The sequence below is a fragment of the Caretta caretta genome, chromosome 7 (assembly GCF_965140235.1).
Source record: "Caretta caretta isolate rCarCar2 chromosome 7, rCarCar1.hap1, whole genome shotgun sequence".
In the NCBI taxonomy this organism is placed as follows: Eukaryota; Metazoa; Chordata; order Testudines; family Cheloniidae; genus Caretta; species Caretta caretta.
Genome location: NC_134212.1, coordinates 114,752,461 through 114,779,364, shown reverse-complemented (window position 1 = coordinate 114,779,364; position 26,904 = coordinate 114,752,461). Strand labels below are relative to the sequence as shown.

Genomic DNA, 26,904 nt, shown 5'->3' with positions numbered 1-26,904 from the left:
AGCATAAGCATCTGTGCTCAGAAAGATGCAGTCCTAAGTGCACAGGGTATAGTTAAGGATTTGAGTGAGACAGGCAGAATAGTCTCACTGAGGAAAGAAAAACAGCAGAGGTCCATGCCAAATGCAGAAGTTGTAAAGGATTCGGTTTAGTCTCTATCCATCTATCCAGATGCCTATATGACCCTTATCACCACAGTATCTGAAGTCTGAGACTTTGCATATATCTGTTCCCTATCAAGTTTAAAGGTTTCTAGCTGTGAAGCAGGGGAAAGTTTAAAAAAAAAATAAAAGGTTTAAGAAGTAAAGCTCAAAGTTATTTAAAGTCATGGCAAGATTCAGAACTGAAGCCAATTTCTTTTTCAGTGGTTCCCATCTGTCCCCAAGAATTACCAAGTTAATGATAAAGCATCAATGAGGACTCACATCACTCTGCAGTTCTTGGCTTTTCTTCGCATGTTTGATCTGGGAACTGTCGGCCACACTGGTGAACTTTAGAGCATCGGCTTTTTGTCTGTATTTTTTCTGATTTTAAAAAAAAAAAAAGCATTCAGAAATTGTTATCACATTTATTTTCCCAAGTGAATTCAGTGCTTTTCAAAAGGGGAAGATTGAGAGCTCTGGAAACTGACATCTTCTTTTTACAGGTACCAGTACTGTCAGCGTCCACATTCTATCCTCTCTGAACCGGAGCTGGTGAGATCAGTGCGAGTGCTGAGAGCAGTGCCGTATGCATGCCCAGCCAATCAGTGTTCTCTCTGCTGAGACTGAAACCATGCATACTAATTAATGCCAGATATTCTGACTGTATGACCTAGATCCCTTTCTTGGTTCACATTGACAATGACCAACCTTCCCTACCTGTCCTGGATTTGAATCAGTAACAGAGAAGTTAAAAGGCTCTGTATGCCATTACCCATTTCCTGAGCCACCCAATGCATGTTACAACCACATTTTACGATATAAACCTTTTCAAACACAAGTTTCTGTTGTTCCTTTTGTAGTTTGTTAGATTATGGAAGAGTTTAATGCTGCTGTACTATTTGACAAAGACCTCAAAGCACAAAGGACATATTTTAGCCCTCTTGATACAAACTTTTCCCTATATATCATTGTGACAATTCAAAATATTACGCTGGCATTTTTCTCCAATATCAACTGGATGCTACTACAGAGTTTTGTCTTTAGTGGCAGCTGTAGGTGCCCCACACCCAGGCTCCAGGTTTGGGTGTCAGAAGGAGCATTCCATTCCGCCCAGCCCAGTGCATTAGTATCAGACAGTTAGCCCTGTTGCAGAGGCTTTGTGCAAGGAACCCGCGTTTCACCTTGCATGAATAAGACTGTCCTTCTGATCAATACACCATAATATTCCTTAATGGCCTGATCCAAGGTCCACTGAAGCCATAAGAAAGAGTCCTACTGACCTCAGTGGGCCTATTCTGAATTCATTTCAACAATCGAGCCTGGTGTTCCTTTCAGAGCAAACAACAAATTTCTGTCTGCTTTTGAGACAGTATAAGAAAACACATCATAACTATTTCAAGATAGCGTATGATGGGGAGACCAGGCAAACTCTTCTTATGTACTTTAATTGACTCTTTATTAATCTAACAATTCAGCAATCAAACCAACCATTCCTTGTTGCAGGGGTATATGTGACAGTGTTTCTATTACATCACAATTCGACAGTGAAAACCACTGTTTGAACTGATAGGTGAACAGATCAGTTCACACTGGGACTTTCCCAGCTGCATGCAAAACAGAAGTTAAAAAAGCATACTCCACTTCAAAGAGGTCCTCATTACTTTGTATTTAGAATTTAGAGGGGATGGAGGCAGATTAAGAACAGTGTGTTTTTGTCACAATTGTGTGCAACATAACATAATGACATTCTGCAAGTAAATGACAAAATGCCAGATTCTGGCTGGAAATTGAAATATTTAAAATAATATACACTTTTCATCTTAGGAGGTTAGTATCAGGCAGATCAACACAAATTAAATATTTGTGGCAGTGATCATTACTATTGCAAGCCGCAGCAGTAGATGTCAGTCCATCTCTAGCAAGATATTGGATCTGAGCGCTGTTGCTTCTTCTTTTGCTTCTGACATGTATTTTTCATTTTTGGGAGTAAAGAGTTGGATGTCGAAGGCCCAAGGTATCAGAGTATGTGATTTCCAGTAACTCTAACAGGCTTTTTTCCCTTCCTTTGCCTTTAAGGCAAACTTCTCCTAATTGTTTCTTCTTTCTATCCTCCTGCTTTCCTGTGACCAACGCTACAACTAGACTGGAGCTAGAAGGTTGAGAAAGTGTATTCCCATGAGGTTAATGGCAGTGGTAGGACAGGAATGAACCAAGGAAAAGAAATGAAGAGCCCTGCAAGCTAGTGCTGCCACCAAAGACTCAGAGCAAGTTCAGCCCTGACTGGCCATAGAGCAAAAAAAACATCTAATTTTTTATTTTTATCACTTAAAAGTTTGTGTGCCCTGTTTTAGCTCCTTGCTTTACTAAGATTTGAAAAATGGCCTAAACAAAAAAAAAACAGCAAATCCCATTCTTTCCCAGTGCTAAAGGGGCAGGCAGATGGAGAAGGGTAGGAGGGAACAATTATGATTACACAGAGATCTGTGTGAGAGCCCTGTAATGGAAATACTGAGTTCCAGGGAAGAAGAGTATAGTTGCATGATGGGCAAATATTTCCCAAACCGCAACCCAAAATTTCCCAAACCGCCTTGCCACACACATGCACCATCCCCATCAGCTCAGACATATCTCAAATTTCCAATATGCTTGATTCTCCCAATCCATTCCACATACAGCATCTATACTCCTGGTCAACCAGGCTTCAACCTTCCAGTCAGAAAAACATCCAGAAAGTGCAGCTCACCTCGCTAACAAGATCTCCTGCTTTTTTGGCTTGTTCTATATTAACACTCCCTTCTGTCATCCATCCAACTCCTTTCATCCATGTCAGATCTGCCCTGTACTGCAGCTACAGAGGAAAAAAAATGTTTTAGACTGAGACACAAATCTGAAAGTTAAAGTATGCACACTTTCCAGTTCTGCATTCGTGAAGAGACATTTTGAAGATGAAAACAGATAGAAAAGTGCTAAGGAATATTATTAAGTCATTTTGATCATCTAATATATCCCGATAACTCTTCAACCCTCAACCTGCAGTAACATTTAAAATGGGTTTGTCTGGCCTTACCTCACTCTGAAGTCCATAGGCCTTCTTGGCCCACTTTGTCTTCATGTCTTCTGGAACCACTGTGTACTCATGGAGTTTCTTCCTATATTCAAGGTCACTAGCCAAAGCCTGGGCTTTCTTGGCGTGCTTCAGGTTTACCATGTCCATGGGCAAATGGAAATGTCTCTTACTCTCCTCAAAACCTTTTTTATAAGCAATCTAGGATATAAAGGAACAATGCATTCACCATTACTTTAAGAGATACAAGAAAGAAAGCAATGGCTTATAAGTACTTTATTTGATATCACTATAGAATCAGGCATTATTTGTCCACAAAACCTATACTTAGTCTCCATCATCATTTGCAATAGAGTGAAATAAACTTGCCTACCCTGCTGCATATTAGGCAAAGAATTATAGGACTGAGGTTTCAAAAGCGGCCACATTGTAGCCCCAAAATGGCAGCATGGATTTGCAGGTTCCACTGGCAATTCCTCTTATGGACCCATAACACAGTCCAGCTCACTTCACTCTGTTCTTTTATCTTGCATCTCTTTGCAAAGTCTATGGGTTTTGTTTGTTTGTTTTTGTTTAGTTTGTTTTTTTAAGACAGGGTTCAATGTGCTTTCCTCTTCCGAAAATAAGATCAATACCAACAATGCAGTGTTCAAGATCTCCTACCCTAAACTAGCAAAATAGTATAATGATGAAAAACATCTTTTAAGTAAGAGAAATCAATCATTTACCTCACTACCCATCTTGGCCACTTGCAGAGAGTGCAGAAGTCTTGAATCTTTGTTTCCAATTGCTTTGCCTTTTGTCTTTTCATATTCTTCTTTGTATTTAATCTTTGAAGAGGAAAACAATTTACTGTAAATAACAGGTCATTTTCCAATTGCCACAAAGATATGCAGTATGTTTAGGGATTGGCCATTTGAGTGCAGGGCCTGGTTGCCAATTCAGAGCTCTCAGATATGCTTATGAATTCTGAAGGGCAATCAGGTTAGCCTTAGTTGTGTCTTCTTTAACCTATTAGAAGAGCTCAACCTTTCCTCGCATGGATATTTTTCTAGATATAAAACCTTTGAAACAGCTAAATCATTCTTTTGTTTTTAAGAAAAATGTGTTGGACTGAACTCTGATGTTCTTATTGAGGCAAATACGTAATGGGGTTCTAAGCAAAAACTGAACAAGGTCTTCGAGGTTTGACTTGATTTAACATAAACAGCTTCTATTCTATTCTGCAGGTTGTTATATTGCCCTCAGCAGTGTAATATCTGAGTGCCTTCCAGTAACTCATTAAGCAACTTGAATAACATCTGTCATATGTGATTCACTCTCTCCCTCAACATCTCCACAGGGGAGAGAATGATGCATGCAGTGTAGTGGTTTGTTTTGGTAGGGTTTTGTTTTTAGGATTCTTTTTAAATGTACATGCTGCTATGTGTTTATGTTAAAGAAGGTAAATCAAAGAAGAATGCCTTGTACTTGCATTGGAGGTGGTGAGGTTTGTGTTGGTCTAATTAATTCAAATGCTGAATTGTACAACATGGACATGGAGCTACTGCTCTTTTTCTAATTTTATTTCTTTATATACACAAAAAAATAAGCATTTTTCGGAGAGTGGGGCTGGTTGCCTATAGAAATTATTCTGAACAAATTTTTCTAGAGTTCATCAACCATCGAGAAAGATGAATGCATAACAGTAAAATTCAGGGCTTAAAACAGATGAAGCAACATATTTATTTCCCTGTTCTATAGCTGACTTCTGTTAGGAATAATTCCTAGTTAATTAAATATAACCTACATCGCTGGCAAGATCCCTTGAGGCTTTGGCAGCAAGTAAAGACATGGAATCCAGATTCATTTCAAAGCCCCGACCCTTGGTCTTCTCCCAACCTTCTTTGTACTTAATCTGAGAATGGAAATACAACAGCATGTCACTAACATCAATATACCTGCTTAAACAGCTAAAGCAACCATGGAAAATCATGAGGAACAAAACAAAAGTATAATACACTCTTTGAAATATAATATATTCATTTATTATTATTTTATGTTAAATAATTGCTTCTGGAAGAGGCCAGATTTAACCTCCTGGAGCTTGTGGTCTCCAATTATGCACAGAGCAGGTGGCAGGAATTCTTAGATTGTAAGGGTGGGATTTTTGAAGTGCCTAAAAGAGCCAGGGGCTCAACATCGATTGAAAGCCAATGGAAATTAGGTGCCCAATTCACTCAGCTGCTTTCGAAAATCCCACCCGAAATTCTTTGGAACAGAGGCCATCTTTACCTCTGTGTTTGTACACCACCTACCACAATGGGGCTAATTCTGATTGGGGCCTCTGGGCATGACCATCGCAACAATAGAGATAATAACTGTACATCACATGCACTGTGCATCTTCCCACATTTCTCCACCAATACACCTCCACCTTGAATTGGAGGAAGCACAATGGAGTGTGAAATCCCCATTAAGGATTTGCAGTATTGCCAGCCCCAAACACTGAAAAAACCACGAGATTGGCTTAAAAGGAATGAGATTTGTAGCAAATAATAAATGTACAGGGTGGGGGGTAACTGTCTTCTGTCTGATTCCAAGAGTTGCAGCTTTAAGTAAAGCACCAAATATTGTGATAAATCAGGGGTCGGCAACCTTTCAGAAGTGGTGTGCCGAGTCTTCATTTATTCACTCTAATTTAAGGTTTTGCATGCCAGTAATATATTTTAACATTTTTAGAAGGTCTCTTTCTATAAGTCCATAATATATAACTAAACTATTGTTGTATGTAAAGTAAATAAGGTTTTTAAAATGTTTAAGAAGCTTCATTTAAAATTAAATTAAAATGCAGAACCTCCCGGACCGGTGGCCAGGACCTGGGCAGTGTGAGTGCCACTGAAAATCAGCTCGCGTGCAGCCTTTGGCATGCGTGCCATAGGTTGCCTACCCCTGCGATAAATCATGAGAGTTGGCAATAGTGGCACTTGATCCAAAGCCCGTTGCAGTCAATGAGAGCCTTTCCCCTGACTTCAGTGGGCTTTGGATCAAGACCTAAATCTTTGGTCTTTGCACTAGCCCTGCCAGAAGAGTAATACATCCAATGAGCACCAATTTGGATGGTCAGTTTTGTGGTGTGGACATTTAATCTGCTAGACAAATTCAAGTCATTTCATGAGATCTCAGAACAAATTCCAAGGCTGTGCTTCACATTTTATCCCTACTAATTTGGATAACTTTGTCTCAGATTGTTGAATAAAGGCACAACAAAGATGCCTAGTTCTTCCTGAACAGTCTCAGCATCCGTGTGTTCATTATTGCTCATATTTGAGGACAATACATAGATCTACATTTGCAAGTCACTTTGCTTACCTCACTATATAGCTCAGCATTGGCTTTCGCCTTGACTAACTGAGGAACATCCCGTGGTAGAGTGTAATTCATTTTGGTTTTCTCATACTGGGCTCGGTAAGTCAACTGCCACAGACATTGAAACAAATTACCTTCAATACACCAAATGCAATTCCATTTAACTTGAAGAGGTTATTGTTTGTTTTAATGTGTTAAGTGCCATAATAAAAGTCTGTAATAACTAAATAAAATTGGGAATAATAAGAAAAGGCAAATATAACTTTCCCCTAGTTATTCAAAGAAAATTCCCAGTAAATGGTATAATATAAATAGGCCTGTAGGACAAGTCCAATAAAAACAAGTGTTAACAAATCAAATAGCCAGAAACTGAAGTTATATAGCTTCTTAAAGTTCAAGAAAGCATTTCATATTTCTTGATCTACTGATGTGGCCACTTGGGCTTTGAAAGCAATTTCATTCACTTTCTATGGTTTGTTTTAGTTTTAAACCTACTTATCAACTATGATCAACAAGAAAGAAAACACATGCAGTGAGAATATTAGGAAATAAAATATTTTCTTATCACTAATAAACAGAGATGGTCAGTGGGAGAAGGACTTACATCACTGAGCTGTTGTGAGTTTATTTTGGCTTGAATAATTTGTGGAGTGCTGGTAACAGAGCTGTACTTCAGTTTGTCTATGCTTTGTCTATAGTTTACCTAAATTAAAAATGAGAAACAAAAAAGGAAATGCTCAGACTGGCATGTGAAAGGTATGGTAGAGAAATTTCGTTTAGCTGAAATTTGGGGGTAAACCCACCACTTAAGTCATGAAAACTGAGGTGTAGAACAATTCCCAAAACCGGGAGCTGTGGATGAGATTAAGCACAGCCAATGCTTAATCCCCAGAACATTCCCTGTGCTGAGATTATTTCTTCTATATTACTTGAAAACGAACTTCCCTCAAACACAGTATGTGGATTTTATTAATGAGACACAGTTTCAATCAGTTCCTATAAAGCATTCCTATCCAATTAATATCCTGCATCATCTCTTAGGCTATGTCTACACTACCACGGTAAATTGACCTAAATTACGCAACTCCAGCTACGTGAACACTGTAACTGGAGTCGACATAGTTTAGGTCAATTTACTGAGGTGTCTACATCACGCTGTGTCAACAGGAGACACTCTGCCATTGATTTAGCTAGCAGGTCTTCACTAGACCAGCTAAATCGACCCCCAGTGTATCGATCACCAAAGCGTCGATCCCGCATAGTGTAAACATAGCCTTAGAATCCCTTTTATTTTGTAATCAGGAACTTACTTCAGTAGTGGTCTGTCCTGCCATATAACTACACAGAACAAATTGTATTCCAATGGGCTCTATTACTACTTGTCTTCAACTAGTTTTTAAAATGTAATAACTGATCATAAAAGTTTCTTATATGGTAAGAGTTTATTATGGAAGGGAAAATATATATGGTGCAGGGAAAAAACATTTCAGTGTCAGCCATCAGTAGGATTAGAGTGCACTAAATTCCTAGTATCATAGAATCACAGAAGATCAGGGTTGGAAGGGACCTCAGGAGGTCGTCTAGTCCCACCCCCTGCTCATGTATATGAATACAGTTGCAGCAATAATACATCTATAAAGATAAATATATTAAATCCCCAAACTATGCAAGATAAAATGTCATGGAGAAATTTTCTTTTAAACCACTTCCTGTCAAAGGCCTCAGGGTTACATTGCAGGACACAATTATTATCCTCTGTAGGCCGTAATATAAATTGCAGTTAATCACCAAACATTGCAAATTGTATGTTTCTTAAAGCTAGTTCTTTAAGAATGTTTTTTGCCATGAAGTGGAGTGTAATTCTAAAGGCAGTTAAAGCTATGAATCCATTTTAATAGGATCCTCTTTATCTAAGACACCTGCACATATACACACTTCTGCTACCCACCATGTTAACTCACATTACAAGAACTGCATGATTTATCTCACAAAGCCAAAAGTGATCAGTGTACTTAAAAGAGTTCATTCACTCTTTCTATATAGGTATCTAAGGCTCTCTTCAGCAGAGAGTTTCTTTTCTTCTTTTTAATTTCCTTCTTTTTCTCTTTAAACTTAACCACATGTACTTATTGCTGATGATGATCTTAGAACTGGAAATGTTGGCTGTGTGGTAATCCACAGAACCCACATCCAAATTGCTCAAGTGAGCTTTAGCCTCTGGACAGGTTAGGCCCAATGCTGTATTTGATTGCAGGTTCTTTCTTTGGAGCATATAGATCAATTTGCCGCAATGCCAGTCATGCACAAGTCCTGTCTGGAGTCATGGCAAACATGTACTAGATAAAATGCTCCAAGCCCAGTCTGCTCTTGGATAAGTGAAACGTTGGTGCCTACAGTCTCTGCCCTTGACATTCTTGCTTCACCTCTTGGGGGATGTACGTCTTCCACATGGCAAGAGGTAGAGAATAGTTAATTCGAATTCTCTTTCTCCCCTCCTTGACTCCCTAGCCCTTTCCACAGACAAAATGGAACTATTGCTGGAGAAGAAGCAATACAATTCCCGTTAGCAGTTAGAATATTAGGTATGGAAGAACCCACAAAAGAGATCAGCTATACCTATTCCACTAATATTTTCGGGGGGGGGGGGGTGTTAATGTTTGGAAAGGTGCCAGAATGACAAACTCTAGACTGAAGTCCTCAATTTATTGAGGTACAGCATAGGCAATAGTAGTGTAAACATCTCCACACCAATTCATCTTTAGGTTACCAATAATCTGGGCTGAACTGAAATTAGTGACTAGGGCTGGCAGTCTCTGTTTCCCATTCCCAATCCTCACAGCCTTCCTGACCACACTGAGCCTTGTGTTACCAGCTGTTTGCCACCAGGATAAAATCACACACTATGCTTCAGATTTTCTCCTCCAAGGAGATAATGAGCCATGCAAGAAACAGGATGAAAACCCATACGATTATTTACATCTTTCAAAGGAACCAACTTCCTTGTTGTTTGATATGAAGGAGTGAGTGTAGCTGGGTAATTGTAGTCAACATCGTCGTGCTTGTAATCAGATTTATAGGCTATCTGAAACAGGGAGAACAAAAAAAATCAGTCTTTTTTTAAAGCTGTCATTTGTTTGAATAATTATCCATCAAGAGGAAAGGAGAAACAATAATATTAATATTAAACACAAGAAACAAAGTAAGTTCAATGTCATCAACGACAAAGAAAATGAAATTATTTGCATAGTTTAGCCACTAATTGATTCTTTTTCAACTATACAATTAATCCAATGCCAACAGTCAGAGCATTAACTTAACTTCCACCTATGACACATCTCTTTTATCTTTCTGCTTAGTTCTTGAGTTTCTTACAGATTTGTAAATAATGTACTTGAAGGAACGGTATGTAACAAAATGGCTTCTTGACTAATCCAGTAAATTAACCAGGGTTCAGAAACCTCCATTAAAGATTGTTTTTTCACCTGACCCTACAGGGTGTTGACCAACTTCAACTCTTATTGATGTCCAAGAGAATTGAGGGAGCTCAGAATTTTGCAGGATTGGATACCTAAATGAATAATTTAAACTTCTTCTGCACAATAAAATACGTGTAAACTAGTTCAGGAGGGTTCCCAAGATTTATAGTCTTCTCAGCAAACCCATCCTCAGCACCTTCCAACATAATTCGATCTAAGATTTCTCATCAATTGAAGGCTGGCAATATTAAAGACAAAAAAAAAAAAAAGAAGAAGACATCTACATAACTGAATACTACCGCAGTACCTATTATAATATGAGTGCAAATGACTTACATTGCTTGCCAAGCTGCCAACCTTCATAGCATGCAGAGTGCGCCTGTCCATGCCAATGCCTTCATAATGACCTTTCATTTGATTCTGGTATTTTTCTCTGTATTTAAGCTATACACAAAAGCAAACATTGTCTCAGAAAATGTATTTCATTTCACTATCTGTTACAGCAGAGAGACAGGTACTGAGCATAGGAAAATATAGCCAGTTCAAATGATCTACTAGTGTTGCTATAGTGTGAAAACTCATCATGTTTATACAACAACTTGGACACCTAAAAAAAAAAAAAGATTATTGGCACACCTCCCAAGAGACCTTCATTTCAACAGATGTCAACTGTATTCCCAAAATTACCTACGTGCCACACAAATTTGGTGCCTTCTCACTTCACTCACTTGCTGAAAATTATTTACCTCAGAAATAACGGATCATTAAACTGAGAAAGAGTTATTTATAACAAAGGAATTAATCCCATGGTATTTTAAGATTCCTGCATGAATACTCTTTTGTGTCCTCATTCAGGATAGTCACCCATTTTGCCCTACTTTTGTGCTGATGGAGATCATCTTACTAATGTATTTTAGTTAAATATGTTTTTAAAATGAGTTATTGCTACACCAATAATAGTAAGCATTAGTTTTACAGATATTTAAATATGTTCTGCTCAATAATTTATTTCTCAAAAAATGGCTCCTGAGATTATCTGCTTATATGTCACTTCAATTAACAAATGGACATAAGTGATGAAGTAAATGAAAGTGTGACAAATAATGTTAATAGTCATCTTTGATTAGCTTAGCAATGCATTATAGTAAGTAATCTCTTTTCCCTATATTAATTATTATTATTTGTATTACTGTAGTGGCTAGGAGCCGTAGTCATGGACCAGGTCCCCATTATGCTAAGCGCTGTACAAACACAGAAAAATGACTATTCTATTCAAACTCCCAATGCAGCTTTTACTCAGGGCTTACATGGAATACACACAGATGAACTGTGAGTCCAGCAGCTGCTAAGTTAAACTTCCACTGCACTGCATACAAGGTACTGAGGACTTACATCACTGGTGTATTTTGAGATCTTGCTCACATTCTTGAACTGGGGAGTCTCACAGTAGTTAATACTGTGGCCTTTACTGTTTTCCAGATCCTTCTTGTACTTCACCTTAGAAGCCAAAAAAAATTCAAGGGTGAGATGTAGCAAAATCTGAATTCACTGCATAAAATATCTATGCACATAAGTCATACCTTAAATCCAGATAAGTTAAACATAAGGATTTTATTATATGTCATACAGTAAACTGTAGATTCCACACTTCTAATTCTACCCTTTCCAATAGTAAGCCCTATAGCCTTGATGATGATTTTGGGGCCTACGTTTTCAAAAAGCGACTAGTGATATTAGATGTCTCAGCTTTGGGTCCTTAGTATGAGACGTTTTTCAGAAAGTGCTGATTACTCAGCATCTACATATGAGGCCCCCTGGAGTATGCCTACCTTGCATCTGGGAGTGAGTTTCCCAGCTCAGGCAGATAGACTCGCACTAGCAGAGCTCAAGCTAGCGTGCTCAAAAAATAGCAGCATGGATGTTGAGGCTCGGATTCTCAAACCCACCTAGGCTTGCAACATTCCTATTGCTATTTTTACTATGCTAGCTCAAGCTCCACTAATGCGAGTCCATCTAACTAGGGTGGGAGGCTCACCCCCAGGTGCAATGTAGACATACCCTTAAAGACCTCTCAAGTGCGGCCCCCAAAACAAAGGCATCTAGAATCACGTATCAATCTTGAAAAAGTTATCCTTATTCTCACAGCACAATTCTATGAACAAATTAATACATGCTAATGTTCTTGATAAATAGACTACGTAGTTGCATCCCCAAAGGATGTACACATTATTTCAGTTATGCTGCTACAAAATAGATTTACACTTGATATCACAAGAGTACCCAAATGTAGAAGGCTGTGTCCTGGCACTTCAGTTGACACTGAATTGTTCTGGGTAATTGGAGAATACTCCTGACGCACTGCATCCATTAATCAGAGAATAGTGGACATGCCTTAACAACTCAGAATAGTTTGAGAATTCCTCTACATTGTTCTCTTACAAGCAGCTTTGTCTTTTTTGCATTATTTGTAAGCGACAGTCTTTTACAGGATGCTGGATTCTGTTCTCTATACATTAATACAGATGCACAGGTATAATGGAAATTGGATTTTGGCCCATTTTGCATATATTTTTCAAAGGTTAATTTTTCCAATGATCTGCAGAAAACACTTTAAAACACCGTAATATACACTTCTAAATTATCCTAAGTTACTTCTGTTTAGAACCCCAGAAAATGAGAAAACACAGCACTAAAAGCCATGCACAGAACTTCCTTAGGTTCGTATACTCGGTTGGCCAGAATCAGAAATATGCTGCTTTCTCTCTCTCTGTAACAGTGATGTCACTTTATAAGTCAAATTGAGATTCCCTGTATGAAAGTGTTAATTAGTATATCCAGTACTGTTACTGAGGGTCTAATTCTTCTCTTTAATTCACATACAAGTTTCCCATTGATTACGTCACATGTACATGTGGAGGCAGAAAAGGGTACAGAATTAGAGCTCAGCTGTATATTGGATTTGGATTTCATATTGAAATAGGTAAGCAAATCTTTCCCCAAAAATGTGAAAGTTCTGAAGTATAGAACTTGTATTTAAGCCACATCTAAAGACATACATACATTTCAGATACATTTGAAATTCAGAAAAGTAAAATAATAATACTCAGCATTTATGTAGCACTTTTCATGTATAGAGCTCAAAGCACTTTACAATAGAAGGCAAGTACCATTACCCCCATTTTATAGGTGGGAGAACTGAAGTGAACAGATTCCCAAGTTGACACAGCATGTCAGTGGCAGAGCTAGAAACAGAACTCAGGTCTCCTGACTACTAGTCCAACAATCTGTTCACTAAGTCACATTGACAACACTTTGGAAAACTTTATCTGAAACAAAATTCTGCATTTCTTGATCTCCTCTGCCTATAATATGTATATTCTTGGTTTCTTTTCCTTAAAAAAAAAAAAAAAAAAAAAAGAGGAGAAGAAGGAAGGGAAGATGTATTTTGGAGAAGGGCAGGGGTGCAAGTGGGCCAGTATGGGCCGGTACAGCATACTGGTAAAAAGTGGCCACCGGTATCGGCCCATATGCAGCTGACGTTAAAGCACTGTGGTAGCAAAGGACCCTGTTTAAAGCACTGCAGCGACAAAGGACCCTGCTTAACTCCCCCACCCCGGGCCGCCGACAGGGTGGGGGCAAAAGGAGCAGCTGCGCCGGGGGCCGGCGATTTAAAAGGGTCCGGGGCTCCGGCTGCTGCTACCGTGGCAGCGGCTGAAGCCTTGGGCCCTTTAAATCGCTGCTAGAGCCCTGGGCAGCGCGGGTCAGGCAGCTCGGATGGGCTGGCTGGGGGACGCTGACCGCCCAGGCCCGCCCCTTCCACCCCAGACCGGCCCCCATACCGGTAAGTGTTGAATGTTCCTTTCTCCAAGGGTGAAAGTAATTATGTGAAAAAACACCGGCGGTTAAAAGTGTAGTTCAAGAAACAGAAAAGCTATTTTAGTTCATCTGGAGATGGGTTCATTTTAAAAAACACAGAAAGGTGAGGGGAAGATCCTCAGCTTGTGTAACTTCTCAAAGCTCTACTGAAGTCAATGAAGCTATAACAATTTTCATCAGCTGAGGATCTGTCCCTGAATGTTTCTCCCAAGGAATGGCCATATTTTATAACTGTACTACACATTGATTGTTTTCATGTGTGCTAGTCATTAAGGACAACAACTGTTTACTTCCCTAGCCTGAGAAACCAGAACTTACCTGCCAGAGATAAATAGATATAGCTGTATCTAGTATGGGCTGCTCTCCTATCAGTCCATAATTGTATTTGACGCCTTACCTCACTGACAAGCTTGTTGACATTCTGGGCTTGTTTAAGAACTAAGTTGTCTTCGGCTGAAAGAGAATGGAAGTGGGCTGCCCCTTTCATCTTTGAATGATCCTTTTTGTACTTTATCTAAAAAAGGGAAAAATCATCAAAACAAAGATATTTTTTGTCATCGTTGTCATTTCCATTCACTTGAAGAGCCAGAGTAAGACTTTTCCTTAATTTCTACTAGTTTTAATATGCTTTAACAAAAGGGTAAATAAGTTGGAAAGGTAAATTAATTGTAGCCTGTTACTTCTTAAAATCATCTCCAGAGAAAATCACTAGTCACGTAATCCGACTGTTTCATGTGAAAACACTTCACAATTTACTATTTTTGTACAGAAGTTTTCCCATTGGCTGGACACACTTGTTCTTAGTTACTTGAACAGACATCTTCATATTAATAATCACTAGCAGATTCTTGGCTAGCAACTGATTGAGGCTTATACCCAATTCTATTAAAGAATTCAGTTCTCAGTAGTCTACGTTAGGGTGCCAGTCAGAGAACTATAGATGGTTACCCACTAGAATTTTCCTTCTACAGAAACCAGTTTATTGAGTGTACAGTACTTTTTATTTTTCACTCTTATGTATTGTTTTTTCTTTAAAGATGGCGATTCCCTCCTGTAAGGTAGTGCTAAGTGATATTTTAAAAAGGGGGGAGGTGAAGGAGGTGCCAATTTAGATTTGGAGTTCTACCATTGACTTAAATAGGCCAAGATTCTACTTCTGGGTCTGGATGATTATATTTGTGTTTTGCCTAACTTCTGCACACAAATCAATTAATTTTCACATGTACACAGACAGGCTCCTCACCTCATGCAATTGCAAATGCTTAACTTTGAAATTCTACCCCGTATGTTATGAAACAAAAGATATTTTAGAGTGTGCTGAAATGTTGTGATTATTCAGATTTGATTTTGGAGTCTGTGTTCAGTTTCTCAGACTTTAAGAAGAATTAAATTGCCTTATACTACGATATGTTCATACCCCTTGTACAGCAAAAAGAAAACCATAAAACCAACCCCCATAACAATTTGCCAATTAGGAAATATAATTTTGATTTTTACCATTCTGGAGACCTGTTACAATGGCATCTTTAATCAGGAAAGGTTAAATATTCATTCTTAAATTGGGCATCACTGGTTTTGTCATTGAAATAGGCCACAGTCATAGGAGGTCTTAGAAAGACAAGGTGGGCGAGGGAATATCTTTTATTGGACCCACTTCTGTTGGTGAGAGAGACAACTTTCGAGCCACACAGAGCTCTTCTTCAGATGTGGAAAAGGAAAGAACTCTGTGTGGCTCGAAAGCTTGTCTCTCTCACCAACAGAAGTGGGTCCAATAAAAGATATTAACTCATCCACTTTGTCTCTCTAATATCCTGGGACTGACACAGCTATAACTACACTGCATAGGAGGTGTTAGTTTTTTTATATTCTCCCAGTCATCAGTTCAAGTAATAAGATACTATGGAACCTTTCACCTCTAGGTTGCTGCTTGTGCCTGGCTTGGGTTGGTATTGACAGAAAGATTTTGCCATCTGTTAGCTTTTTAATGGTCTGCATGAGTTGATGGGCTCAGTCTACTCCCAGTGGACAGGTGTCCACATCACAAAAATTTCCACCAAGAGGCAGCCTTTTGGGCTGTCATGCTAGACAAAACAAGAAAGGATGGGAATGCAGTTAGACACATTTTGTGACTACTAGAGGTGGTCCCTTCAGAACTGAGCTGAGGTTCACTGGTTGGTGGTTGTATGGAAAAACCTTATGCTGCCACATCTAAGTCTGTTCCTCTTCTATAGATTACAACTAAAAAAAAAAATCAGTGTACTGCAGATAAGGAATTCAATCCTCATGATATGCCAATGTCGCATCCTATGTTCTCTTGTCTCAGTATCAATTGCTTTGTACTAAAGATACAATACAACATAATCAAAAAACTAGAAACTGTTTAGATCATTCAAGCTATATTTACTCACTATGGGAGTTACTGTAGCAAATCTCACAACTAAAACTACTAAGAACATAGTTTGCTTTGGTGATAACGGACATCATCAATCCCCCGAGCCATCTAGTCCTCTGCAATGCAGTGAAATGTCATTGTTTGTTTTTCTAGTTTAATTTTAGCATTCTGCTTCTAAGCACTACTTCGACAAACTGCTGCTTTTAATTGTTTATGTATTGTATTGATTATTCATGTTTTATACTTACATCACTTGCCAGTTCATTTGCTTTCTTGGCATTTTGATAAGCTGGAGTGATCATAGCAGGAAAGCTTCCTTTGCCTCTGTGCTGTTCATATTCATCCATATAATCCTGCAGAAAATTCAGGGTGTTTATTCATTACATATGAGCAAGTGGATGATTAATGACTTTTCTAAGCTCCCCAGTCTCTGTAATGTGCCTGTATAGTTCATTACTTCTATTTGTCTGTAAAGTTTGTTCATTTCATACTAGAATATATGTATTTAATCACCCACAATGTAAACTTTCTCTATGGCCTCTTTATTTATGTTGCAATGGAAGCACGGGTAACTTAGCTACTTTCAAAAAGGCATTCCTCCAGTACAGAGAAGATGAATACAGCCTCCAAATCTCACCCCAACTCCCGCAGGCCAAAAACTAAAAGAAAAGAAGAATGGGTCTCATGGTTAAGACACTCAGGAGATCTGGTTCAAGTCAGGCTCTGCATCACATGCCTTCTGTGATGCTGTGCAAGTCTCAACGTCTCTGTGACTGTAGTCCTCATGGGTACAGTAATACTTCTCAACTTCACAGGGGTATTTTGAGGATGAATTAATGAATGAATGAGAGGTGCTCAGGTATTATGGTGGCAAATACTTTAAAAAACAAAAAAGGGCCCACTCTTTTTTTATTATTATTATTTATTATTATTCTAGAATTAGTACCATAAAGCGGAATGTGTCTTTAGACAAGATTCTGCCCTCAAAAGCATATGGTTAAATCTCTTTAGCTTTCAGATTGCATGAGAATATCCAGGACGTTATCCCTATGTCAGGACAGAATTGAACCATTTCTGGACTAATGCCAGGTTTACAGAAAAAAGATTGTTCTGAACTTTAAAATCATTTCGCCAAAGGATTATTTATAACTTTTTCATAAACATATTAAGGGTTTTTGAAAAAGAAATTGTTAAATATTTTATTTTAAACAATCTTAGCAAAAGAAAAAACAATTTCCTCATTAGAAACCATATCATGTATGTGCTTATTATGTAACTTTGTATAAACCTTTTGTAGTAATGTGCCAGATCAGGTGAAATGAGGATGCCTGCTATAGCAGGAGTTGTGTAAATGCTACAAATATTCATGGTATTTCTCCTATGACTTCTCACAGCAAAGGGGTTCATTGTAGGTCATGCTATGTCACATCACATTTCACATGATAAGTTGAGTCACACTACAGTGAAGTCTATCAATAACATGGTAACAGCATCTATAGCTATTCTATACCCAAAATGTACTATAAGTATGTACAGAGAATCCAAAATAACCATGAATAACCTGTCACTCTTTTAAAATACTATTCTTCCAGCTGAATTCTAACTTGCTTGTAACTTCTGTTTTTCATAACTTCCTCAAGCAAATTTCTGAAATGTTAATTAATATTAATATTATGATATTAAATGCTAATCAATATTAGGATTTTTTAGCATTGCCCACAATAATTATATTTCCTGAAAAATGGAAAACAGCAAAGATGAATCCATAAAGAACAGGGTTGAAAGAAAACCTGTTTGTTCCCCTGCCAATGGTACACGCTCATTTACATACTCAGACTACAGTATTATCATGCTACTCTCTCCTTGAGGTCTTGATTTCTCATATGGGAAAACAAAGCTTACAACAGGAGACAGCAAATCCCATTGCCATTACTAAACTCTAAGCATTCGGCAGTATTAACAATCAGCTGTAGCATGGGTACATGGGTATCTCTTAGTTGTTGCATACCTGGCTAAAGTGATTTTCTTTTGTGAAAGCATCATCTGTTCCAGTTGCATGGCTGGCTTTTCCCTTCATCTCTTTTTCATATCTTTGATGATACCTCACCTAACAGAAAGAAAAGAAGATCAAGCCGGATGAGTTTGGCCTGTTACATATATGCTGCATCATAAATCGCATGCACATGTTAATAATAAAGGTTTGCCAAAAAATTTTTGCTTCAACCAGTCTTCAGAAGCCAAGTTTTCTACTTGTATTTAATAATATTTTAAGAACATAGGACTTGCTATATCAGTTCAGATCATTAGTTTGCCAAGTATAACATTCTACATCTGGCAGTGGCTAACATCTGATGTGCCAGAAGGTTAAAAATAAACATATAATTCACCTAAGTGCAGAGTCACTATGTAGTGCCTTTCATCCTACCTGATCTCAATGTGCTTTGCACACTCTACAGCAGGATCTTTTGCCCACCAATAATTATTTTTAATAATAAGAAGCTTGATTCTGAGAGGTGCTGATCACTAGCATGTCCACTAGGCCCAATGGTAGCTTTAGGTGAGCAGCTTTCAAGTTCAGGCCCAAGATTTACAGTATCTCTATTGAAGCCAAAATAATGCCTACAAGCTATACGCAAGCTTGCCTTTTATCCTACATAGGCGATTTTATACACCAATAAGAGTACCTCCACAGATCAAGGGCAGCGTATAAAGTTTCAATGTTTAGCACTCATCTGCCTTTGACTTTAAGACTAAGGCCTGGTCTATGCTGGGTGGGGAGAGGAGAATCAAACTAAGTTACGCAACTTCAGCTACCCGAATAACGTAGTTGAAGTCGACGTACTTAGATCTACTCACCTCGGTGTCTTCGCTGCGGTGAGTCGACTGCTGACGCTCTCCCGTCGACTCCACCTGTGCCTCTTGCCCTGGTTGAGTACCAGAGTCAACGGGAGAGCGCTTGGCGGGTGATTTATCGCGTCTTCACTATACGCGATAAATTGACACACACACACACACACCCCCGCTGGATCGATCGCTCCAGAGGTAAGTGTAGACATGCCCTAAGGGTCCTTCTTGACTTTCACTGATGAGTTAATAACCAGAAAATTCTCCATCCTGGTTTTAAAGTAATTTCTATGCAGCTAGCATAATATGCTATACGTATTTCCTTTCCCTGCCTGTGTAAAAATTGATACTAATGAGACAGTTTGAACACACATGATTTAATTTAACCTCCTAGGAGGCTGGTAATGTTATCTTCCCTTGAAACTGCTTTGTTAAATCATCACAACTTCTGGCAGTCGGGTTGGTACCCATTTAACAAATATTGCAATTGTGGCACTGAGGCAAAAGCAGACAAATTATATTCACTAAAAAGAAAAGGAGTACTTGTGGCACCTTAGAGACTAACCAATTTATTTGAGCATGAGCTTTCGTGAGCTACAGCTCACTTCATCAGATGTATGATACATGTATGATACATCTGATGAAGTGAGCTGTAGCTCACGAAAGCTCATGCTCAAATAAATTGGTTAGTCTCTAAGGTGCCACAAGTACTCCTTTTCTTTTTGCGAATACAGACTAACATGGCTGTTCCTCTGAAACCTATATTCACTAAAGATCCCAGGCTCACGCTGCTCCCTGAAGGGTCAATCCTGAAAGATGCTTAGCACTCCTGAAAGCTGCCACGTGAGTTCAGCTCCAAATGACTTCAGTAGGAATGCAGAGCATTCAGCCCCTCACAAGAGTGCTGAGCACCATGCACGATAGTACCCCAAGACAATGGCAAGAGAGGGATGTGCCTCTCAGTCAAAGCTCACTCCTGCACCAACATAAAGGGAAGGAGAGGGAATCAGGGATGAACTAGGGAAGGGACAGAGCTCTGGTAAAACCAATCCTCCTGTAAGAGGGACCTTGTGCCTGTGGTATAAATTAGAGCTCCTCTCTAACTTATACCAAGGCCTAGCAGAACAGGGTCAGAAAGCCACAAGTGGCTCCTTATGGCCACTCCCCTCATTCCTCTGTGTCCAAGTGCAGCTTGGGAGGGCCTTCTGCCCCCAGAGATTAACAGTATTGCTTTCAAAATATAATGGCCTTATTTTCCCTGATGTATAACACGGGACCTGTCCGTGCAAAAAATAATTACCTGAAATCCTACAGGCCACATTCTCTGCTGATGTAACTCCACTGGCACTGACAGGATTTTGCCAGAAAAAAATTTGGCCCTAAATCTGTTGGATTTTTTTCCTCAAAGAGATATTGCTTTTGATACTTACGTCACTGGCTAGTTCATTAGCTTTCTTGGCTATCTGATAAGCTGGAGTGATCATAGCAGGAAAGCTGCCTTTCCCTCTCTGCTGTTCATATTCTCCTGTGTATTTCAGCTGTAAAAAAAGCAAGATAATGTAGGAACAAGTATATTGCACACATTTATATATGCTACACACAAAAAAGCTACATTAAAAGAACACTACTGAGGTTGCAAAGTCAACTCAAAAGTCAGAAAATATCAGAATTAAGGTTGCCTGTGCAACCTTCATTCACCATCACCCCGCACAGCCTTGTATGCATCGTCACTAATTAGATGATCAAATACTATTTTTCCCAAAAGACCCCTGCCTCATTCTGTACTCAGGACAGGCCTGTTCTGGGGATTATTCAGGATTGAAACAGGTTGCCTGTTCTCTCCTGTTACACTTACATCACTCATAAGCCTCCCTCCAGCCTTTGCGTGCAGTAGATCTGGAGTGTCTACAACAGTGGTATAGCTGGAAACCCTGTCTTCATGTCCTCGCTTATATGTCACCTGGGAAGCAGAAGATATAAAGTGCATTTTAAAACTATTTACTAGCAAATATCTGGGTATTTCCTTCCATAAGGCTTGAAAAGGCAACAGAAGAACTGACCTTTGTTTCAGATAATGAATTATTCCCAGTTTTCTGTCCTTAATATAAGTCCTTCAGTTGTAAATACAAAGGTAGGTGTATCTACTACTGACTAAAAGTGACTGTCATTACAGTGTGTTCTAATTTTACTCATCAAACTATGTGCATTAGCTTAATTGTTCTATTATTTCACTCAGCCTAATCTATCAAGTGCCAAAGGTGTTCATTTTATGGCAGTTAAAGAAAACTGCACTATGGGGAAAAAACTATTTTTTCTGGTACTTCATACAGCGTTCTCTCTTTATTAATATAGGGAAACAGAAAAAAAAAGACTGGTTATGCTGATATCTACAACATAGTAAGCTGTCTACATATTACGGTCCCCATGCAATGCCTATAAAAGTCAATGGAAAGACTCCAAACTCAGTGGGAGCAGCTGGATATGGTCCAAAGTGTTTGTTTTGGGGGAACAGTATTCTTCAATAAAATCACTCCAAGATTCTTCAGTAATGTCCCAAACCCCTCTTGCTTACAACTATATTATTGCAACGGTTGACATGGAAGCCACAACAGCATTTTTCAAATGTTTTGTATGGTTCTTATTTTCACTGGATTTCTTTGGATTGTTATTTTTATAACATGGTACATTACGTGCATAGATAAGTTAAAGTAAATTCTAGGTAAATCAATTTACTAGTGTATTGTTATATAATGTTACATACTAAAAGGGAAAGAATGAGAGACGAAAAAGTTGGAATAAGTGGATAAGTAAATGAATAAAAATAAAAAAGGAAAATAAGAGCAAATAATTCACAGGGTATAGAATGGTACAGCAATTAATTGTTTTTAAATTTGAGATGGCGTAGAATGGTACAGCAATTCATTTTTTTAAAATTTGAGATGGCCATTATGTTATAAGTGTCCCATATATCTTAGAAAATGCCCATACTGTCACTTGTTATACATGAAAGACAAGGTGGGTGAGACAACATCTTTTATTGCACCAACTTATGTTGGTGAAAGAGACAAGTTTCAAGCTCCACTTGTTACATGGGACATTCTTCCAAGGCTATCTAGTTTGCTAGAGACTCCTGTGTTAATGTATCATGTTCAAGATTTTTTCACTTTTACAGGAATTATTTTACAATTAGTGTTGGTTATGGAATGCACCTTTTAACGTGAACTGTTTTAAATCCAAGTTTCGCTGAACTTCAGTAAGTTTGACACACACAAATTGGGACTTACGTCACTGCTTAGCTGAGTGGCTTTCTTAGCTATCTGGTAAGCTGGAGTCATCATGGCTGGAAAGCTGCCCTTGCCTTTCTGTTGTTCATATTCTTCAGTGTATTTCAACTAGAAAATTATACAATTTTTATTTTCTTAAAGAAAAATCCTCTGTCCATCAATGTGACACCTCTTTTAATGTTCACATTCTAATTGTTATGGGTTATATTATCCTGATGACTTTTAAAAACCATAATGGACTTAACCAAAGTGGAAATCCCATCAGTTTGGCTACACATGTTTAAAGAGTTTTAAAATAATTGACACATAAAAGAAAATGTATTTCTTAAGTTCAAAATTTAGGAACATTTCCTATGTAAAGTGGAAAAAATCTGTATATAATCCTTTAATATTTTTACGAACAAAATATTTACTATTAGTTACTAGTTTAGTAAAGACCACCTTGCATAGGCACAAGATCTTCAATTCTTATACCAAGTTTGATTTCCATTCACTTCAGGTTGATGGAAAGGCAATAGATCCTTATCTACTCTACAAAAAATAAGATGTGTAATCCACTGTTGGTGCAGCCTATAGGTGATAGCACCACTGGAAGATGTAGAATACATTAGACTCCATCTACAATCAAAGGTACTTAAGATGTTACTGTCCTGTAGCTGAAGTGTAACTTAATTGCAGAAGTTCATGGTAGTTCCATTTGAATATAATTTCTAAGCTTGGCAGTAACACTGTTAGGTGACCTTGACGGTATATATAGATAGCGCTCACAAGGCTCAACACTGTGTCTCAACATAGCAGTAAATGCATGTCACCTTCTCCTTTTGTAATTTGTAATTGAAACTTTGGCTATTCTAAACTGGAAAGTCCTCAGAACACTATAACTCATACAAATAAAGTTATTGCAAACATCAGCCCACATACATCATTGAGAGTCTTCTGTGCCTGAGCTATCCTGACCGTTTCAGGATCTGGGATGGTTCCAGAATACCAGGATTTGTTTTCTTCATATGCAGCTTGGTAGGCTTTCTAAAAAAAGGAAAGATTAAGTCAGCAGAAATGTGTATACTCATTTTTAAACCTGAATAGTTAATCTGCCAGGCAGGGAAAAGAAAACCATCATTCATTATGGGTGACACATACTCCTATGCAGACGGAAAGCATGAGGCCTATGCTCCTCTTCAGTCTCATTTTGAGAACACAGATGGATCTTAAGTGATATGAATTTTGTGCTGACCCTTTCCACATCAAAGAATATTTCTGAGCACATTCCATAAGATTTGCTTAAGCAATACGAAATTAGGGCCCATGTCCTGAAACTCCAGTAAAACATTTGCTGAGTGACGCCGAACATCACGCAAACAGCAATGAATTTGCTAGCCCAGCATTACTATTAGTGCTAAATCTGTGCCAGATGTTGTGCAGGCAAATCTGAAAACTGAAAATTCAGCAAATGGAAGACAGATACATTTTCTTTTTTGTCAGACCTATTTCATAAGAATTCAGAGTGTGTGAAAAATGCTAGATTGAAAGCTCTGAAAAGTGAAGTCCTCTGTTTACCCGTATAGGCAGCATCTACTTTGCCCAGCCAAAAGGGACAGCTTCTTGAGATGACAGTTATTTATAGACTTATGAGTACTTGGGCTGTCTTCTGAGACTGCCAAGAAGAGTGATAATGGGTTTAGACCATTTCAAAAGCAGCATATTTTAGTTATTACTGACGTGGGATGGGTCTGATCCACCAAAATAAGATGAATGGTTCTATAGCCTAATAAATCATCGAGCTAGCCCTCTACATTTTCTATTACTGTTCCAGTCTCTGCGTTAAGGGAGATTTATTTTTTAACACTAGCAAAAACCTTTTATTTTTAAATAAATAGTTATCTTGAGCAGTCATTTTCTGTTCTCCCTTTATTACTAGCTCACATAGATGAATTTAATCAGGGATTCCTAACTCCCTGCCCAATTTCTTTCTGTCCCTGATCCTGTGTTTGCAACACTCACCTTGAAAATTAATACTGTCACAAATTCAGCATTATGGCTCTACTTCAGGATCAAGTCAGAGGAGAAACTGGGGTAGGCAGAAAAAAAACACTAGCAAAACACAATGGGTGAAATCTTGGCCTCAGGGAAGTCAATGGGAGTTTTACCATTGACATTAATGGGGCCAGAATTTCATTCAATATTTGCAGTAAATAGAAAAAGTGGCAAGACAAATGATGGATTACAATAATACTTAGCACTTACACAGCAACTTTCATCTGAGGATCTCTGAAAGTTTTACAGAGATGGGCAAGTCTGATTATACTCATTTTAGGGAAGGGGAAACAAAGGCACAGAGAATGTAAGTGACTCGACCAAGCTCACGCATGACTCCATGGCCAAGTCAGGAATAGAATCCAAATGTCCTGACTCTTGCTCTCCTCTCTTTAATGACTAAAATATGCTACCTAGAAAAGCAAGTGCAATTTAAACAGGCTATTAAGGAAATAATAATAAATGGACTCTCATGACTAAAATATGGTGAATAAAAGCATAGCAATAATCATCCCATTTAGCATGGGGCAGTAGCTCACACCAGGCCGACGTTTGGCGGGTTGCATACTAGCTGCTCACATGAACATGTGTACTTGAAGAATGTCTCTAACCTGACTGGCCAGCTGTTGAACTCTATGGGCAGTTTCCATATCTGTAGATGTCACATCCCAGTGAAAAAACAATTTGAATTGTTCCCCCTCTTCTCGATATTTAATCTATAAAAAATAATGGCATCATTATGTATAGGTTTTTCTCACATCATGGATGCATGAGGCTGTCATTTTAAGGTGGGAAAGTGCTGAACGCGCCTGGGTACATAGTACTATACAGTAAGTGCAAAATGCAGCGAGAATAATTTTAAACCAGTGCAAGACTTTGTTTACTTCCTAACATAACAAAGCTATGATCAAATGCACACCTCTGCTACTTTGTGTGTATATCTATGTACCAGATCCTCAACTGGTGTAGACTGGCATTGAAAGCTATGTCAGTTTTCATCAACTGAGGATATAGCCGTATATTTTTAAAGATATACAGATACAGAGAGACACCATTTTATGTTAGGCCCTGCAAAACAAACACAGGCCTAGACAACCCAAACTCTGCAGCCCTTGAGAAAACATTGCTCACTGCACTCTCTTCTCCCTTTCCACCCCACCAGAGTCCCCTTTACTTGGCCAACTCTACTTCAATCCTTTTGTTTATCACCATCCTCCCTCTGCCAACTGCCATACAGGAAGGCCACACAAGCACTAGATTCTGTGCCATGCAAGGAACACAGACCTGCCTCCTACCACTGCCTAAGGTATCGGTGGAGAAGGAGGTTAGATTTATCCCTTAGTACAAACATCTGTTCTCTGATCCACATAGTGGCTTCTGACTAAGATATTCTGTTCCCACAGGAGCAGCACACTGGAATTGAAACCTACCATGAAAATCTGAGAAGAGAATTTGGTTCTTAGACACCAGTAATATAACAACAACTGAAATCAAGAGAGAAATCTGCACAGAACATACAGTTCAAGTGTTAGTATGAAACATTGGTCCTGTGTATCAGTCAGTGGGTAATATTCTACCTCCTTTACCCTGTGCAGCCTCAGTGAAGTCAGTGAGGTTGCACAAATGTAAATTAATGGCAAAATTGAGCTCCATGTCTTCACTTTATTACAATTTAGTATTAGTTTTGCAATAGCACCTAGAGGCCCCAACTGAGATCAGGGTGCTATCTTTGCTAGGTATTGTACCTGCACGTAAGAAACAGCTGCTGCTCTGAAGAGCTTACAATCTAAATAGACAAGACAGAAGAAGGCTGAAAATGTGTATCAATATCTCCATTTTACAGGTGAAGAGAAGTAGCAGAGAGAGATTAAGTGACTTGCCTGATGTCTCACAGGAAGTCAGTGGCATAGCAATGAATTGCACTCAATTCTTGAGTCCTAGTTTAGTGCCTTAAGAGCAAAACCATCCTTCTTCTCTAATGTAATGTAATGTTCTCAAATAAAAGCATATTCAGTTTTACCAGTTGAATATGCTTTTTACTTGATTCAGAGTAACAGCCGTGTTAGTCTGTATTCGCAAAAAGAAAAGGAGTACTTGTGGCACCTTAGAGACTAACCAATTTATTTGATTAAATCAAGTTGATTATCATACACATTGTGAAGAGAGTGGTCACTTTGGATGGGCTATTACCAGCAGGAGAGTGAGTTTGTGTGGAGGGGGGCGGAGGGTGAGAAAACCTGGATTTGTGCTGGAAATGGCCCAACTTGATGATCACTTTAGATAAACTATTACCAGCAGGACAGTGGGGTGGGAGGAGGTATTGTTTCATGGTCTCTGTGTGTATATAATGTCTTCTGCAGTTTCCATGGTATGCATCCGATGAAGTGAGCTGTAGCTCACGAAAGCTCATGCTCAAATAAATTGGTTAGTCTCTAAGGTGCCACA

At 38.6% G+C, this 26,904-nt stretch overlaps 1 protein-coding gene across 2 annotated transcripts in view; it reads right to left on the bottom strand.

The window, feature by feature from the left end:
• NRAP (nebulin related anchoring protein) overlaps nt 1-26,904 on the bottom strand; it is a 59,322-nt gene that overhangs the window by 28,383 nt on the left and 4,035 nt on the right. Inside the window, exons 4-21 of one of the 2 annotated variants that reach the window (XM_048858499.2) lie at nt 25,071-25,175; nt 23,347-23,451; nt 22,426-22,533; nt 20,997-21,101; nt 20,572-20,679; nt 18,306-18,404; nt 16,546-16,650; nt 14,303-14,419; nt 11,422-11,526; nt 10,366-10,473; nt 9,531-9,635; nt 7,158-7,256; nt 6,557-6,661; nt 4,995-5,102; nt 3,934-4,035; nt 3,209-3,406; nt 2,885-2,989; nt 424-522 (exon numbers count right to left, since the gene is read on the bottom strand). In XM_048858499.2, coding sequence (XP_048714456.2) covers nt 424-522; nt 2,885-2,989; nt 3,209-3,406; nt 3,934-4,035; nt 4,995-5,102; nt 6,557-6,661; nt 7,158-7,256; nt 9,531-9,635; nt 10,366-10,473; nt 11,422-11,526; nt 14,303-14,419; nt 16,546-16,650; nt 18,306-18,404; nt 20,572-20,679; nt 20,997-21,101; nt 22,426-22,533; nt 23,347-23,451; nt 25,071-25,175 — 1,986 coding nt within the window. The remainder of the gene's footprint in view (nt 1-423; nt 523-2,884; nt 2,990-3,208; nt 3,407-3,933; nt 4,036-4,994; nt 5,103-6,556; nt 6,662-7,157; nt 7,257-9,530; nt 9,636-10,365; nt 10,474-11,421; nt 11,527-14,302; nt 14,420-16,545; nt 16,651-18,305; nt 18,405-20,571; nt 20,680-20,996; nt 21,102-22,425; nt 22,534-23,346; nt 23,452-25,070; nt 25,176-26,904) is intronic. The other variant, XM_048858500.2, reaches the window with a different exon arrangement.